The sequence below is a fragment of the Prorops nasuta genome, unplaced genomic scaffold (genome assembly GCF_024137725.1).
Source record: "Prorops nasuta isolate Cenicafe-Biocafe unplaced genomic scaffold, Cenicafe_Pnas_1.2 PNAS00009, whole genome shotgun sequence".
Taxonomy (NCBI): domain Eukaryota; kingdom Metazoa; phylum Arthropoda; class Insecta; order Hymenoptera; family Bethylidae; genus Prorops; species Prorops nasuta.
Window position 1 is genome coordinate 8,051,387 of NW_027116806.1, and position 16,964 is coordinate 8,068,350.

The 16,964-nt window shown below is 32.0% G+C and overlaps 4 protein-coding genes across 8 annotated transcripts; 1 reads left to right on the plus strand and 3 right to left on the minus strand.

The window, feature by feature from the left end:
* Positions 1-1,222: 1,222 nt before the first annotated feature.
* Positions 1,223-2,658, minus strand: LOC136776108 (trypsin 3A1-like). The gene is made up of 4 exons (XM_066731476.1): positions 2,524-2,658; positions 2,106-2,434; positions 1,728-2,033; positions 1,223-1,657 (listed from the first exon to the last, which is right to left on the minus strand). The coding sequence occupies exons 1-4, from the start codon at positions 2,594-2,596 to the stop codon at positions 1,496-1,498; spliced, it is 870 nt and encodes a 289-aa protein (XP_066587573.1). The 5' UTR covers positions 2,597-2,658; the 3' UTR covers positions 1,223-1,495.
* A 1,435-nt stretch (positions 2,659-4,093) lies between these two features.
* Positions 4,094-5,894, minus strand: LOC136776109 (trypsin 3A1-like). 2 transcript variants are annotated; one of them, XM_066731477.1, is made up of 5 exons: positions 5,711-5,894; positions 5,068-5,399; positions 4,681-4,983; positions 4,420-4,607; positions 4,094-4,216 (listed from the first exon to the last, which is right to left on the minus strand). In XM_066731477.1, exons 1-4 carry the CDS (start codon positions 5,775-5,777, stop codon positions 4,446-4,448), a joined length of 864 nt encoding a protein of 287 aa, XP_066587574.1. In that variant the 5' UTR covers positions 5,778-5,894; the 3' UTR covers positions 4,094-4,216; positions 4,420-4,445. The 2 variants fall into 2 exon arrangements, with proteins under 2 accessions (XP_066587574.1, XP_066587575.1); XM_066731478.1 differs by having other exon boundaries at positions 4,143-4,216; positions 4,424-4,607.
* A 517-nt stretch (positions 5,895-6,411) lies between these two features.
* LOC136776285 (trypsin beta-like) lies at positions 6,412-9,456 on the minus strand. Its single transcript, XM_066731707.1, has 4 exons — positions 8,430-9,456; positions 8,049-8,365; positions 7,667-7,975; positions 6,412-7,594 (listed from the first exon to the last, which is right to left on the minus strand). Exons 1-4 carry the CDS (start codon positions 8,494-8,496, stop codon positions 7,433-7,435), a joined length of 855 nt encoding a protein of 284 aa, XP_066587804.1. The 5' UTR covers positions 8,497-9,456; the 3' UTR covers positions 6,412-7,432.
* A 1,210-nt stretch (positions 9,457-10,666) lies between these two features.
* LOC136776284 (sodium-independent sulfate anion transporter-like) lies at positions 10,667-16,921 on the plus strand. 4 transcript variants are annotated; one of them, XM_066731703.1, is made up of 10 exons: positions 10,667-10,685; positions 13,654-13,827; positions 14,562-14,716; positions 14,821-15,118; positions 15,241-15,556; positions 15,671-15,832; positions 15,916-16,056; positions 16,149-16,294; positions 16,372-16,563; positions 16,658-16,921. In XM_066731703.1, the coding sequence occupies exons 2-10, from the start codon at positions 13,693-13,695 to the stop codon at positions 16,919-16,921; spliced, it is 1,809 nt and encodes a 602-aa protein (XP_066587800.1). In that variant the 5' UTR covers positions 10,667-10,685; positions 13,654-13,692. The 4 variants fall into 4 exon arrangements, with proteins under 4 accessions (XP_066587800.1, XP_066587799.1, XP_066587803.1 ...); XM_066731702.1 differs by lacking the exon at positions 10,667-10,685 and adding an exon at positions 12,790-12,992; XM_066731706.1 differs by lacking the exons at positions 10,667-10,685; positions 14,562-14,716 and having other exon boundaries at positions 13,711-13,827.
* Positions 16,922-16,964: the final 43 nt, after the last annotated feature.

The following is a 16,964-nucleotide window of genomic DNA, read 5'->3' on the forward strand; positions in this document are numbered from 1 at the left end:
TTCTATAGGGATTAACGATAAAGGAAAATAGGAATTTATAGTTCGTGTGTCCATATTCTACTCGAACAGCATTTATAAAAAAAATCTGTTCTTCGTATAAGAATGGTAAAAGTATAATTGGAGCAACTTCGGATACCAACCGAACCAGCGGCACTTTGCTCAAGCACGGAAAGAAAGCGGAAAAAATACCTCGGAAGAAATTCACAAAAGAGCCTGTGACTCGCACTCTGTACTGTCTCGCTTCCATTGGTCCTCGATCCCTCGGCTCTTTTTATATCTTTTTATGGAGAATTTTTTCTCACCCCTGCCTGTATGCTCCCCCCCCCCCCCCCCCCGAAAGCATTGTCGCCCGACCGTTCCTCGAGTCTCACGAGAATGCCCGTGATCCTTGTTTACGTCGTTATACGCGTTCTCCGGATATCTCCGTGTTCCGTTATGAATATTTACGCGCGGTCCTCTCTTTTCTCTCTCCCTTTCCCAACCTTCCCTAGTTGTCTCTGCATTTCATGTACTTCCCCATCGACTTACATTTCTTTCTTTTATATCGCTATCGAAATATACTAACGAATTCGCAATACCGTTAATGACGAAGAGATACTGAAACCTTCCACGAACCCTAATAAAAACTACATTTATTCGTACCACTTTTAATCGGTTCCCAAGCAACTAATCGTTAATCACTTTCAGAATATAGTATACTACGAGCAGGAACTGCTCGCTGTATTTTATTTCTCCAATTAAAACAGCAAATAATCTGAACCTTTTATTTGTCCGTGTAAACAATGTGTGTGTAGGACTGTGGAGCCGGAATCTTCTCTAGGATTCACAGGACGAGAAGTGCAACGAACCTTATTTGGAGCTGCGAGATGCGAATCAATTTGGCCGCTCTGGAAGAGGGAAGAGGAATTCTGACAGATAGTGCACGTGAATTTAATTTATAAATAGATCGACGCTAAACACACGCAGAGTACGATTTCCACGTGCAATTCTCATATACATAATATAGAGAGATGCAGAGGAAATTCACTAATGAAATTATTAGTCTATTAATTAAAATAAAGGGCTCACTTATAGCAATTTCATATAAATATTCCGTCTTCTCGTGACATTCTCATATTTCAATCAAAATCTTCGATATTAGGCAAAATATGAGTTTAGTTTCAAATTCAATAGGCATAAATTTTTAATAATGAAAACTTGGTAATAAATATTTCTACTCCCTCAAATTTATTTTGCACGTCGTTTTTACATTCTGCTTATACTTTTAGTCCTATTATAATAATATTGTTTCAATCATTTACATTTTTTAGTTTTTACTCTACTAACTTTTTAAAATTTAATATATATTCCTTGCAACGGTGTCATTCAAAAATAAAATTTACGGTAAATTTTGTTGTTAATTTTTTCCCCCAAAACATCATGAAATTTTCTCTTTGTGTACCGATGAATGCTGATTACAATTGTAAATAATAACTTCCTTACTATTGTTAAACTCTTATGCCTCAATTTCGTTAAATTCTGGAATATTAGTTTTCAAAAAATTCCAGATTTTAGTGAGCTTAGTAAAACCATAAATTGGCGGTTTTGACTCATCGATAATATGGTCGTATATTCCGTAAAAATTTTCGTCGCAAGCTAACATACTCCCTTCTCCTAACTGAAACATATAATTTAAAATAAAATAGAGCAGATGCATAAAAACTGAGATATTAGTGAAGAATATTTACCCAATTACAGAACTCGGTGTAAGGTCTAGGATCTTGTATGTGAGCTTTAATTACTTCTTCTGGTCTGCCGCAACCCATAAAATTATCAAGTTTTGACGTGCTACTAACATTTTGTGAATTAATCAATGATTTACGGCAGTACTTTTGGCTTTTCAGTGTAATATAAAAATATTCGAGGTGCCTCCTAGTGTTTTCGGTAGAAACATTAAATCCTACAAACCAACAAAGACCCGATTCCGGTAATTCTTTGCTTGTTGAAAATGAAGCTAACCTCTGTGTGGAATTAAAATTTATAGTGCCTTTTACCTGTAAGAAGAAGGTGGATAATACTATCACAATTTATCAATGAATTGTAAATTATATAAAAATTACACTAACTTGAAGAATAGCAACATTAGCACCAACAGCATCAACAGTTTCGTCCCAAGTTGGATTACAAATAACTTTTTCAACAGGTATTATATCTCCAATTTCCCTAGTATCGTTAATTGATGCTACTATTCTTAATTTATTATCAGTAGTATTAGAAAGAAATGTATTTTTACATAAGCATGACGCAGAGGTTAAAACAAATCGAGTCGTAAGTATAATTCCGGTACAAATGTGCGAATTATTATTCTGTACAGATACAATAGATGGAGTATAATCTACAGTAACTGGGAAACCCTCGTAACAGGAATAGAAATATTGTAGAGTATCATTTTTCTCTTAAAAAAAACATTATATTGATTCTATGAAATAAACAATTGGATTAATACAGATATACTTATATAAATATATACTTATTTTTACATACTTGATGAATAACATTGCACTAATGACAATAATAACGCAAAGACGAAAATCAGTTGATGCAATAGAAATTTCATATTGGTAAGTAAGATTTTTAGTTACTAACTGCAGAAAGAAAATCTCACTTCTTATATAGAACGTTTTAGGTATATAAGAGCTTTCCAAATTAGGTTAAGATCGACACGTTTGCGTTACGCAAATTACAGTCCGAATAGAAAGTATTCATTAAACTATTTACTTTAATAAAGTATGTATTGATACTATATAGGAACAATTTGGAAAAAATTGTTTTAGAATCCTAGCTTACTACTTTACGCGTTTCAGTATTTTTTTAACACTGCTTTTTTAATAAAAAAAGAAATATTTTAAGAAACATAATTTTTTATTGATACAAAGAAGTGTTTACAACTGTTCACACTTCAAATTTTATAGAGAATATTTTATATTCTGATTATTTTTCGATAAAATTACTCTAGCTGAAAATGGTTGTATACAGAAAGTATGGCAATTCAAAAATACAAAAAAATATCCAGTTTCATCCATTTTCTTAAAATTGCAGATATATTTCAGAATTAAATAATAAAATCATTTTGCATGTAATTCTTTAAAGTAAATGGCACTCACACAAACTTTCTGTACAGACTGTATATTTCTTGTTTCCAACTGTGTAAATCTATCTATATTTTTAGAAAGCTTTCTTAATATCAATTTTAGAAACGTTATATAAAGAATGCAGATTAGTGCCTGTAATATCAAGTTGAATATTTACTATATTAATATAAGATTTCTTTTCAAATGTAAACATTTTAATTAGCCCAGTAAAATAATAATTTTTAAAGAGAGTTTTACGAAAATGACAAAAGACATTATTATTACTTAACGGGATTTCGCAAAATCAAAAAAAGTTTATAATTAGTGTCAGAGCAAATCTTGAAAAAAGGAAATTAAGATTTATACTCCTCTATAATAAATGATAAAAATTAATCATACACACACAAGTCATTTGAGGTAACATAAGGAATAAAGAATTTATAATTTCGGGATAGTCGATTTTTTTTCACGTCTACAAGGTATGCTTTAACTATTTCCAAGACTGACTAAAAAAATGTACTATTTGTATACTTTTTAACAGTACATAATAACTGATATTAAAGAAATAAATATACATTTGTTTAGTACCAGTATTTAATATTTAGTTTAAATAAATGGGTTTATGTGTTTGATATATAATATTAATTGTAGTAAATGTGCCATTCGTCACAAGGTAAATGTTTTTCTTGAGGAAACTTCTATGAAACTTTAGATTATATTACATAGCGTAACATAACAAAAGACTCAATTCTATACTGATAAGGTAAAATACTATAAAGTTTTTTAGTTAAGTATTTATCAGTAAAGTAGACCTTGTGAAAAGCTTGATATTATTCGAATGTAAATTAATAATTTTTCCACATCCAGCATTAATTTTGTATTACTTATTATATATATCATTTTTTGGGTTGTCCACTATGCTATACTTTTGGTTAGTCTCAATGGTTTAGCGTAATCTCTATGTCTCTCTCTCTCTCTCATTCTTTAACCTCTTGCTTATTACTACGTTGCTATCATGCAAATGTGGCTTATAGCATTTGCATAATAATAAATAGTATATCCATTTATCAAAATATTTTAATCATCTTCTTTCCTTGCCTTGTAAACTGCTTTCAGAGAAATCAGAGTTCAAAAAAATGACGAAGAATATTATTATGATAATAGTTTTATGATTTATAAGTCCTCTAAGTACTTTTAAAATAAAATATTTTAGAAACAAAAATTTCAGATAAAAATTGAAATGCTCAAACGTAAAACTATTCAAGAAAAAAGTCTTGCAAAGACTAACGGTATGATATTTTTTACTTACATACATTTCTTAATTATTATTAACTCTCATGCTGCGACTTCGTTAAATTCTGGAATATTTTTTTTCAAGAAGCCCCAAATTTTAGTGAGCTTAGTGAAACCGTAAACTGGTGGGTTCCTTTTTATGATAATTTTGTCAAAAATTCCGTAAAAGTTTTCATTGCAAGCTAACATACTTCCTTCACCAAACTAAATAGAATTGTAATTTAATATAAATTATATAAATCAGTTGTAGAAATATCAATAAATAAATAATATTTACCCAATTACAGAATTGTGTTTTACGTCTAACATCTTGTAAATGCGGAACAATAATTCTCTCTGGATGTCCACAACCTGTAGTACTATTATAATTTGGTGAATACTGATTCTTGCTCCATAAAACTACTGAATGATCACATACTTTCTGCTTATATGTTTTTATATAAAAATATTCAAGGTGCTTTCCAACACCTCTTGTCGAATTAAATCCTACAAACCAGCAAAGTTCCGATTCGGGCACTTCTTTGCTTATTGAAAATGAAGCTAAAGTCTGGGTGGAAGTAAAATTTATAAAACCTTTCACCTGTATAATATTCAAAAGAGAATTACGCTTTCTTCGATCTAACAATTAACTGTAAATTGTTCTTAATAAAAGATATTTACTAACTTGCAGAATAGCAACATTGGTAGGACTAGCTTCATTGGCATTGTTCCAAGATGGATGACAAATAACTTTTTCAATAGGTATTATATTACCAATTTCACCAGTATTGTTAATAGATGCTACTATTCTTAATTTACTAACTCCACTAATGCTAGTGAAAAAGTTATTTTTACAAACACATGAAGCAGACGTTAATACAAATCTAGTTGTAATTATAATTCCTGTACAAATGTGTGAACTCCAATGTTGCACAGAAACAATAGATGGACTGTAACCTATAGGAACTGGATAACCCCCGTAACATTTAAATCCTGGTTCTTCATATTCATCGTAGTCTTTAAAAAAATATTATTGATTTCATCAAATGTAAACAATGAGAAGTAGTTTAATACAAATACCCATATACTGCTATACGATGGAAAAATCACTATCAGCAGTAAACATTAAATCGAAAAAATAAAAATTTAGTATAATGTTAGTAACACTTGTGCCCTCTATAATCAAAATCTTAAATATTCATGATACGTATTACTAGAATATTATTAAATTTTAATAGTTATTAAATTAGATTTTCTTAAGTGTTTACTGTTAATATACAGCCTGCTTCCATTGTTCGACAGTACAATATATTCCCATTTTCACGTACTTGATAAACATTGCACTGAGCATAATAATGCAAAGCCAAAACTCAATTGGAGCAACACATACATCATCTTCCTATGAATAGCAATTCACGATACTAGTGGACGAATAAAAATATTACCTCTTTTATATAGACAATTTTGAATGTAAGTTGAGAACTCTCTTTAAACAGACTTAACGGTGACACGTCTGTGTCACCGGAACTATATCATTTGTCTCTTAAAGATTCAATTATCAGTCTATTCGGAAGGCTCATAATATTTAAGCTTTAAAATTTTATAACATAAAGATTAAATTTACGTTACTAGCCTTCGATTCGAATCGAATATTTAAGTTAATAAACGAATATTGTTTAAAAGCGTAGACAATTTATTTTTATCGAATTTTGCAAAAGGGCAAAAGTTATCAGCGATTTATTCTAACGTCTTAACGAGATTTATGAAAATAAAAAAATTACGATTAGTATCAAAGGAAAACTTATAAAAAAACTATAAGGCTTATAAATTATAATAATAAATTATAGAAATTAATCACATAAATCTATCAGGGTAACATAAGCGGCATATTTTAAAGAATAGTCCATTAAATGCTACACACATGAGGGGTCAATTTATCTTACTTTTAGAACAGAAATCTTGAGCCATTTTCTCATTTCTAATCAAAAAATAAAGAATATATACTTATAACATACATTTAATTACGATTTGTTTATTCATTTGTTAAGAATACATAAAAAATTAAATGTACGATAGCAACATAGTGTCAGCACTTAACATTCACTTCGAAAAACAGGACTACGTGATTGATTGATATAATTCCTAAAGTTAGAAACAGCTCGTATATCTTAAAATAAATATTTTTATTCATATAAATGCACTGAAACTAAAGGCCATAGTTTAACTAAAGTCAGTAAATTGCTACCATGATATAATCGCTCTGTCCTTCAGAAAAATTATTTGCCTGTAATCTCCACAATAATATCTTGTACAGTTTGAAATAATTTGAATGTCAACCTGAAATATTCAAATCGATCATTAATTTGGTATTATACATTTATTCAGATCTCACTATGCCTTGCTAGAATGCCATTTTACATAAGTTTCATTCGTTTGGCGCAATTTTTATTGTTCTTCCTCTACCTATATATATTTCCTGCGTCCGTTCTGGTCCATCCATAATAATATTATAGGATATTAAAATAATACGAGTACCGTTGATTATCTCGCTAACTAATAAGAATCATAGAAATAGTCTGTAGAGTACGTCAATCGGTATACTTTTTGATGGATTTATTAAATAGCATTTATTAGTTTAATCCTTACTTTTAAAGACCCTGTAACAGAGCCTAGCCAAAAGCTAATTTTCGCGAGATATTTGGGGGTACTCACTATCTCTTTGAACGTTTTATATCCATCATATATTTTACACTTTTTCTGCTTATATTTTGCAAACTAATTTGAAAGCCAATCGATGGAAATTAGACCTCAAACATGATGGACAGTATTAATTATTGGATCCACTATGTATAAACAAATTTGCACATATGTTTAGCAAAAAATCGTATAAACTGAATATATTAGGTTGTTAAATATTAAATGTCTTGTTTTGGTTTATCAGTGAATCTTAAAATGGGATATTTCAATTATTACAATCTAATACTATTACCTATATTAGAATTCTACTTATATTATATATGTAGAAAAAAAATCGTTGTTATTATTAACTATCATGCTTCAATTTCATTAAATTCTGGAATACTTGTCTTTAAAAATTTCCAGATTTTAGTGAGCTTAGTGAAACGATAAAATGGTAGTTTTGATTTCTGAATAATTGTGTCATATATTCCATAAAATTTTTCATCACAAGCTAACATACTTCCTTCTCCAAACTAAAAAGCATAATTTAATATAAATTACATAGACTCGCTGTAAATAATTATATATGAACAAATGATATTTACCCAATTGCAGTCATCAGTTTTATATCTAGGGTCTTGTAAATGCGATTCTATTACTTGCTCTGGTCTGCCACAAGCAGTAGTATAGCTAGACAATTTTGATGAACTCGTATTATTGTTTGATTGTTTTGATGAATAAGAGCATGTTTTATGGCGAACCAGATTTATATAAAAATATTCGAGATGGCTGCTAACACCTTCAGTAGAAGAATTAAATCCTACAAACCAGCAAAGACCTTTCTCTGGTACTTCTTTGCTTATTGAAAATGGAGCTAAAGCTTGAGTAGAATTAAAATTTATAACACCTTCTACCTGTAAAAAAAGGGTAAGTAATACACGCCATAAGTCATAAATCAACTGAAAATTATATAAAAATTGTACTAACCATAAGAACAGCAACATTAGAAGTAAGCCCAGTTTCATTCCAAGATGGAGGACAAATAACTCTTTCAGCAGGTATTATATTACCAATTTCGCTAGTGTCATTAATTGATGCTACTATTTGTAATTTTTTGTTTTCGGGGATATTATTAAGATATGCAGGTTTGCATAAACATGATGCAGAAGTTAATATAAATTTGGTTGTAACTATAATTCCTGTGCAGATGTGAGAATTCTTATATTGTACAGAAACAATAGATGGTGTATAATTTATGGTGACCGGGTATCCCTTATAACATGTATATCCTCCTACATAGTTATCTATTATTTAAAAGGAAATATTATTAATTTTTTTCAATTTAAACTAGCATATTTTAATACATACTTGACAGATATAGCACTGAGAATAATAACCCAAAGCCAAAATATAACTGACCCAACAGAATTATCATCTTGCTGAGGTAGGTAAACTTATATGCAATAGAGCGGAAAAATGAAAGTATTACCTTTTTTATAGCAATAAGCGTTTATATATTAGGAATTTTCCAAATAAGCTAAGCATCGACAGGTCTGTGTCATGCAAACTATATCAGTTGTGTCCAGCAGTTTCAGCTATCAGTCTAGTTTGAAAACTCCTTAAGCTAATCCTAAAAATGGTATATAAAAATTATATACTGATATTTGTGGTATTAAACTGATAATTCACTGTAGAAGTAGAATATTTTTTAGATGTTTTAACAATCAAATCAATTACTTTTATGTAGTTTTGCTAAAACCTTGATAACCATTGAGGCTTACCAAGATTTCAGGAAATAAAAGAAATGCCTGTAAATCTTGTAAGAGGATATTAAAGTCTATCTTAATTAATATTATAAATGATATAATTGCTGTAAGAGTCTTTTCAAATGTGGACTAAACGTCTATTTGGCGCATGTTAGACATTCATAATACTATACTTTTCCTGATTTCATCTTGTTAATCCCTTGTTTCTCCTTTCTCTCTCTCTGTCTCTCTCCCTCGAAGACCATGTCCATTTGGATGAAAGAGATTCCTTTTGAGTTTTAGACATATACCAAAGTATTTCGTGAGATAACAAATTGCTACGTATGAACTGACTCACCACTGCTCTGTGTAACATCCACTTAACGTCCTAGCAGTTTACATGTTTTTTACATTTTTTTATTGCTTAACCTACCTCAATTTACATTACATAATTTCAATAGAAACGAATATTAAGTCATGTGAATCGTTTAATCAGCTTTAATTTTCAGAGTATTAGATTGTTAGATGGGAACTAACAATAATATTAGCTATTTTCAGACAACTCCTTTCAAATGAACAATTAAACATATATAGTGTTGTTAAAATAGTTTTTTGTTTCATTGAATGTTACCGTTGCTGTACGCTATCGGTTTAACACAATAATTTTTAAATAGCTTATTGAAAAAAAAACATTGTTAAAAAATTCAATTTTTAAGAGAAACATTCATTATTATTTAAAAAATTACATATTAAATAACGTTTAAGATAGAATTAATCAGTAGAATATGTCTATTTACCCAGCAGGTATATACAAAACATTTCATTTTTTCTTATATTTCTTTCCTTTTTATAATATAAATATTGCAGCGATCGTACTTATTCGCGAACGGGGTTCAACCTTATCGATCGTCGGCCAGGTAAAAATCTCTGGTGTAAATTTATATTTTCTTTTTAATTGGATTAGTAGATATATTTCTAAATGGTGATTATTCATTGGCAAACAGTAAAAAGGTATAAATATTAAAAAACTAAATTATGCAACGTTGTTATTTTGTACGGTAGCTGAAGTAAGCAAACAAAGTAAAAACAAAAAGAAAACAAGATTGTTACCTAATTAATAAACAAAATGCAAAACTTCAGTAGTAGCAATTTTTGTCCAGTAATTTCACGAATATTTTGAAAAATAAACTAAATTTCACAATGTTTGTTTAAATTCCGTTTGAAATTCGTGCATCTGCCACATACAAAGGAGGAATGACGTATATATGTAGCAAACACGAAAAGGAGATCTGAAAAACGAAAATCAAATTATTCCTAACATTTGTTAAATTAATATTTGAATAGGTACATTTACAGATGGAGAAGAAGTGTTAGTAAGATCCTTGTAAATTCGGTGATATCTCCTGCAATATTAATACGCCTTTACTGACGTCATATTCTTATTACGTTATGTTACAAAAACTACAAAGTATGTTAAAAGGTGGATGATCCAAATTTGTCAAGCGTTACCCATGGGAGTTTTAAAATTGGTTAAACAATTCAAGATTTATAGTTGCGCCGTGCACTCAGGTGTGAAAACGGATAGTATTTGGGCTACTTCCGCTCTGTAAAAGATATAAACTGGCTGGTGAAACCGTTCAGATTGCACAATGTAGCACATCGCTCTTTTCCTAATCGAGAATAAATATATATACAGTGCACTTTCAATTCATCCGTAAATCATGATTTTATAATATATGCATCGAGAAACTAATTGAAAGAAAGTGTAGAGCAATTATTTAATTCGGATTTGCTACGTATGTTTTATGAAAAATCTCTAATTGTACGTAATCAATTATTCCAACAAATTTAAGAAGATTGTCGAAGTATGGAAATAGTGGTAAGTAAAAATACATATATTTCACTATCATTAGTCTTTTTACGTAATTGTGCACGTATGCGCGCCAATGCTACATAACAATGACCTCGTCGGCACTTGCTTATAGTATAATAGGATTTCTTGTAATATTTTCCCAAACGCCGAAGCTCCGGGTGCGAATGAAACATCAACAAAAGTCATAAGGTATTAGTCACGCTTTATTTAACACGAGAAAAGAGTCTGTTGCCAAAACTGCAGAATATTATTTTTGAAATTATTCAAATGATTTCAGAGAGAGAGCTCAATTATAATTAATAATCGATTTTAACAAAGTGAAATCTCGATTGATTGAACAGTGTACGTATTGTATAAATAATACGTAAACCCAGTAGACAAGTGTATTTTATCAGTAGAACTACCATTGGAATAGAGTACCAAAAATACAGCTCTAATGATGCTAATTGAAAGAATATACAGAATATAGTCGTTATATAATTAATTATTTTTATTTTGAAGCAATGTCAATAACAACCATATAATGCTACGTATACAATATCGTATTAGCAGCGGTTGAGATTAATTCGTTTTAATCTGGAAACCTTAGATGGTAAAGCCTTTTCTGAGAAGGAAACTTTGATACCATTTTTTATAATACTGCCGATATTGTTCAAGTTACATATAACAATATGTTTAGGCCAAGAGTCTGCTTAAATCATTATATAATTTGGCAATTATTCATAATATTAAAAAGACGTATAAGAGTTTTTGTTATAATTGATAATTATGTTAAAAGAAGATTAATAACTGTTTTTCATTTTACCAATATTCGTCAAGTTGCATCGAAATCGGTTTCGGCATAATTTCGTTAGGTCGATTACCTATGAATAACATTATGTAGTTTGTTAATTATGAACAATATTAAAAATAGTATAGAATAGTCTTTTAGACGTGAGAATAGACAATAAAAACTTTAATGATTTTTTCCTTATTACCGATATTTATCGAGTTACGTAAATAAGCTTAAATATGCCATTATGTAACTCGATAAAAATCAATAATATAAACAAATGCATCCGAGTTTTTATTGCCTGTTACTATAACCATAAAAATTTATTCTATACACTAATTTTAATTTTGTTAATTCTTAAGAATTATATCATTTTTCTTGTAGGTTATCGACCTAATGAATTTAAACCTAGATGGATTTTTGCACAACTTGAAAAGTTTTAATAAACTCAAGAAAATTTATTAAGCTTTTTTTTATAATTATTATTATATTTAGAAAAAATTGTAATAAATCTGTTTTATATTATTAATTTTTACCAAGTTGTATAATAATTTCTACAGTCACTTGGCCTTAACATAAGTGTTATTTAAGTCAGAAAGTATATTAACAATATGACAAAATTATATAAATGTTTCCTTCTCAGAATCGGTCCTTCTATCTAGAATTTCCGGATTGGCACGAATTAATCTGGATATACCCCACACCCCCGCCTGTACAATACTACATACATAATCAACCGAGTTTGTCGAATTATTTTCTACGGTATAAAGTAGGAAAACCGTTTGAAACGGGAAGTCGAGACTAATATAGGTAAAGTTAATGATTTCCATAATAGGAGAGGTATACTGTCAAATTTAATTTATTTTTATAGAGCTAAACCTTGAAATCACCGGAAACGTTTAAAGAGGCATAAATTTTTATGTTTCTTTTCAAGAATATTAATAACCATTGCAGCCAGGAACAATTAAAATATTGATATTGATTATTACTTATGATACTTGCTTGATTAATTATCCATAATTTTATGCTGGTACAAATGGTTCGATAGAAGAAATGCTCTCTTAACAATTTCTCTTATAAAACAGTGGGCAGATAGGAAAATCGTAGCGCCGTTCGATTCGATAAAATATATAGATATAGGGTGTAGGTATGGGGTATGCCACACGTGTAGATTGCACGGAATGGAATGGAACGAGTAAATTCTCCGAAGGTATAAGCTTGTGCGAGCGATAGTGTAACGTACCTGGATCGCGAGCCGCGACTCGCGACGAAGCTAAGTAAGTATAAGTATCGGTGTAAGAGAGCACTCGTTACAAAGTACATTGCTATGTGAAAAGAAGCAATTTACCGGCCAAATTGATGATAATTTGACTCGGCTAAACCAATGACGGTGCTGATCGCGCGTTTAAAGCTTAGGTAACGCATGCGCTGGTACTGGAGAACCTCAGGAGTCCCCTGAGGAGGGGCCGTAGCACGCGTATGTCGATCGCCACTTGACCAGCTGTATGAGGACAACGTTTCTGTATGTGACTGACAGTCAAGTGAGTAAATCTTTGCATGTGAAACGGGTAGTTTTCTCTAGTAGTCGATGCTTAAATTTAAATAGATAACGCGTGAATTTAATCCTTATCACTTAAACTTTTATATTTATCAACATGATCGATATTCATACATTTTCTCTTTCTTATTATTTTCTTTGCAATAAAATCGAGCAAAAGACGCGTCGTGTTGCTTCAGTATAGTATTCGACTGCAAACGAAATATATGTGCTATCTTTAATAGAAAGATGAAAGGATTCTAACGATCATAAAGCCTATATATCACTCTAATTGCTTATATTACATATATATAAATGTAAGATGTGTGCATTGCGAAAAGCTAACTCTCATGAAACGTACATATTTGATAGACGCTCGTATAAACACACTATATTGCTGGTGTATATAGATAGTATTTGTGAAAAATTATAGATAATTGGTAGGAGAGGATGCGCGACGATGGGAATGAAGCTTTATTCTGGGAATCTCGATGAATTTTGATTGATCGAACGCGGTGATGACAATAGCGATCCTCGCCTAATATAATTATAACTAACTACGGCCGTATACTTAACTAAGCCGCACGCGCGCGCGTTAATCGAATGACATCCCAGGCAAAGAATTTTTCATTCGATTAATACGTATGCAATTATTGTTATTTCAGGTGATTATGCGGACAAACTAGTACGTAGCATATAAAAATATGACTGGGATTAATTTGGAAGAGTTGTTGAAAAAAAGGGCACCCATCCTGAGGTGGCTACCACGATACAGCTTTGAGGATGGCATTGGTGATCTTGTAGCTGGTCTTACAGTTGGCTTAACCCTTATACCACAAGTATAGCAAACTCTTATCGCATACCTACCTATTGTCCAATATCATTTTTCATCGTCAGTAATTTTTGGAGAACGTCCGAAGACAATAACGTTTCTGATAAGTATCGTGTGGCTTCAAAGGGGACGTAATGTGGTTTCCTTGGTTTGACCTTGAAATGTACTGAACAAATTTGAGAATCATCTTGGATTTTTGAAACAGAATTCCTTATTTTTTCTGAACACTCTTCTAGTTCATCACAGAAGCTTTTGAAAAGTTATTTATTATTCTTTTTCATTTAATCCAATCATTTATGAAATATTTCGATTGAAGCTATAGAAAGGTGAGCTCCTAGACTTATTAATGCGTAATGGTCCCGCATACTACTTGTCGCAAGTCCACACCTATCTGCAATTTTAAAACGAAATATTTCATAAACGAGTAGATTAAATGATAAATTAGTATAAGGATTTGGAAAGCTCGTAACGTCATCTACAAGAAAATATAAAAATATATAGTACTCCGTTTAAGGTCAAGTTGGCCTTCATATGTTCTTCAGCATACATTCCAAGGTCAAACCAATGATACCATCTTATACCTCCCTCGAAACCATATAATTTTCACCTGAAACATTTTTCCTCCTAAAGCTGGAAACAAAATTTTCGAGAGTGATAAATTAATACTGGACACCCGGTATATTGTATTATACATTTGTTAAAGATTTTCTTTTTTAACAACTTGAATGATTATTTTGACAGGCAATCGCGTACGCTAGTCTGGCTGGACTCAGTCCCCAATATGGTTTGTACAGCGCATTTGCCGGTAGTTTCGTCTATATTCTATTTGGTACTTGTCGCGAAGTTAACATTGGTCCTACTGCGCTGATTTCTTTATTGACTTTTACTTACGCTAGGTATACATGCATATAAATAATATAAAGTTAAAGAAACTTGACGAAATTGTACAGAAATTACTCGATTGCTGGAAGTATAATTAAAATAATGATAATAATTTTAGGGGAAATCCAGAGTACGCATCGTTACTCTGCTTCTTGTCGGGTTGTGTCACAATGGCCCTTGGCATTTTGCAGTTGGGATTCCTCGTGGAATTTGTCTCAATCCCGGTAGTTTCGGGATTTACGTCCGCGGCTAGTCTGATTATCGCTTGTAGTCAAATCAAAGGATTGCTGGGTATTCAGATGCATGGTGAGAGCTTTATAGAGATATGGAAGGAGTTAACGAAGAACATTGGTCAGACGAGGATACCGGATCTCTCGTTGTCTCTACTCTGTATAGCTTTTCTACTGATTTTCAAGGTGAGCTCGATATATATTCAGCTTTCTATCCCTTTCTCTCTCGCTAACAGAGTTTTATATGCAATATATGAGATGAAAAGCTAAGTATTTTTCGCTAAACCATATTCTCTCAAAATTTGCAGAATTTGAAGAATATAAGGATAAGAAACAATAAATTGAGCAAGTTCCTCTGGTATCTGTGCACAGGTAGAAATGCACTAGTCGTCGTATTTTCAACAGCTGCTTCTTATCTATTCGAGATATACGGTGCAGGAGCTCCGTTCATCCTGACGGGTCACATAGACGCTGGTTTGCCCAAAGTCCAGCCACCATCTTTCTCAGTGACCATTGGAAATCATACTGAAAGCTTCCTCGATATTTGCCAGGATTTCGGTTCTGGGATTTTCATCGTGCCACTCATATCCATCATCGGGAACGTTGCAATCGCCAAGGCCTTCTGTAAGCTTGAATCTATAGTATAAAATCTTCATATAGGTGACAGTGATGATAATGATAATGATAATATATTGGCGTACCTGATTGTTATCTGTAAATTTTATTATGAATTTCAAGCCAGAGGTCAAACTCTGGACGCAACGCAAGAAATGCTGACCTTGGGCCTCTGCAACCTCGTCGGGTCCTTCTTCCATTCAATGCCAGTCACAGGTTCTTTTTCCAGAAGTGCCGTAAACAATGCTTCCGGTGTTAGAACACCCTTCGGTGGCTTATACACAGGTCAATATAAAACTTTCATCAGAGCGCGTTACATCTATTCATTAATCAATCATTAGCCTTCAAATTAAAATTTTTGCCCACAGGCATCCTCGTCCTATTTTCCCTGAGCTTACTCACGCCATGTTTTTATTATATTCCAAAGGCTACTCTAAGCTCCGTTTTAATTTGCGCCGTCATCTTCATGATGGAAATTAGTATTTTAAAGCCCATGTGGAAATGTAGCAGTGAGTATAATGGACAGCTTGCCAGAAAACCAACTAACCAAGTATACACGTTAATTCAACAACTCCCGCACCTCCCCCCACCCCACTTTCAGAGAGAGATCTAATCCCAGGTTTCGTAACGTTCCTCGCCTGTCTGTTTGCTGGCGTCGAATTAGGAATTTTAATTGGCGTCATTGTCGATCTGGCCATTGTGATTTATTTCAATGCGCGCCCGACGATATACATCGAATACAGAAATGTAAGCATCAGCATTACGGTAGAAAAATGTAATTTGGAGAAAACACTCACTGATCATTGAAATGAAATCTAACGCAGAGTCCATCTAGCAGTTATGTTCTTGTGCGGCCAAGCAGCGGCCTACTCTTCCCAGCAGTGGATTATTTAAAGTTATATTTGACCGAGACCCTGATGGAGGATCATAAGACACCATTGAAAAATCATGAAAAATTGACTAATGTTGTTCTAGATTGCGGATATATCGATAGGATTGATTTTACCGCAGCTCAAGTAAGCATTCTTCGTATACATATTTGTTACTTCGATAGATCAATTTCACTGTTCCTTCGCCGTACTTATATTGTATCGTCGCGTTAATCAACAGGGTCTGAATGCAGCAATGAAAGATTTCAAAGATGCCAATCACCGATTAATCATGCTCCGTCCAAGCGACGAAGTCTTGCACAGTGTCCAAGCTCTTTCCAAAGATCCGATTTTAACAGCCAAGACGGAACAGGAGCTTGCCACGATGTTAAGGCAAGCCGTTCCAGAAGTCAAGATAAGGCAGACGGTAATCAATAATATGATTGTTGGTTCGGAGGAAGCTGATAACGAATGCAAGGATGCGACGGTCAGCACGAAATTGTAATATTGCTTAGTCTCATACATAATATGAGGTACTACATTATGTA

Coding starts and splice junctions, on each gene's coding strand:
- LOC136776284 (XM_066731703.1), top strand. CDS start 13,693: ATGACTGGGATTAATTTGGAAGAGTTGTTGAAAAAAAGGGCACCCATC. Junction 15,557..15,670: donor TGCAATCGCCAAGGCCTTCT/GTAAGCTTGAAT, acceptor ATGAATTTCAAG/CCAGAGGTCAAACTCTGGAC. Junction 16,564..16,657: donor TTGATTTTACCGCAGCTCAA/GTAAGCATTCTT, acceptor GTTAATCAACAG/GGTCTGAATGCAGCAATGAA.
- LOC136776109 (XM_066731477.1), bottom strand. CDS start 5,777: ATGATGTATGTGTTGCTCCAATTGAGTTTTGGCTTTGCATTATTATGC. Junction 4,984..5,067: donor CCAATGTTGCTATTCTGCAA/GTTAGTAAATAT, acceptor AATATTATACAG/GTGAAAGGTTTTATAAATTT. Junction 4,608..4,680: donor AAACACAATTCTGTAATTGG/GTAAATATTATT, acceptor AATTCTATTTAG/TTTGGTGAAGGAAGTATGTT.
- LOC136776285 (XM_066731707.1), bottom strand. CDS start 8,496: ATGATAATTCTGTTGGGTCAGTTATATTTTGGCTTTGGGTTATTATTC. Junction 7,976..8,048: donor CTAATGTTGCTGTTCTTATG/GTTAGTACAATT, acceptor CTTTTTTTACAG/GTAGAAGGTGTTATAAATTT. Junction 7,595..7,666: donor AAACTGATGACTGCAATTGG/GTAAATATCATT, acceptor TATGCTTTTTAG/TTTGGAGAAGGAAGTATGTT.
- LOC136776108 (XM_066731476.1), bottom strand. CDS start 2,596: ATGAAATTTCTATTGCATCAACTGATTTTCGTCTTTGCGTTATTATTG. Junction 2,435..2,523: donor AGTGCAATGTTATTCATCAA/GTATGTAAAAAT, acceptor GTTTTTTTTAAG/AGAAAAATGATACTCTACAA. Junction 2,034..2,105: donor CTAATGTTGCTATTCTTCAA/GTTAGTGTAATT, acceptor TTCTTCTTACAG/GTAAAAGGCACTATAAATTT.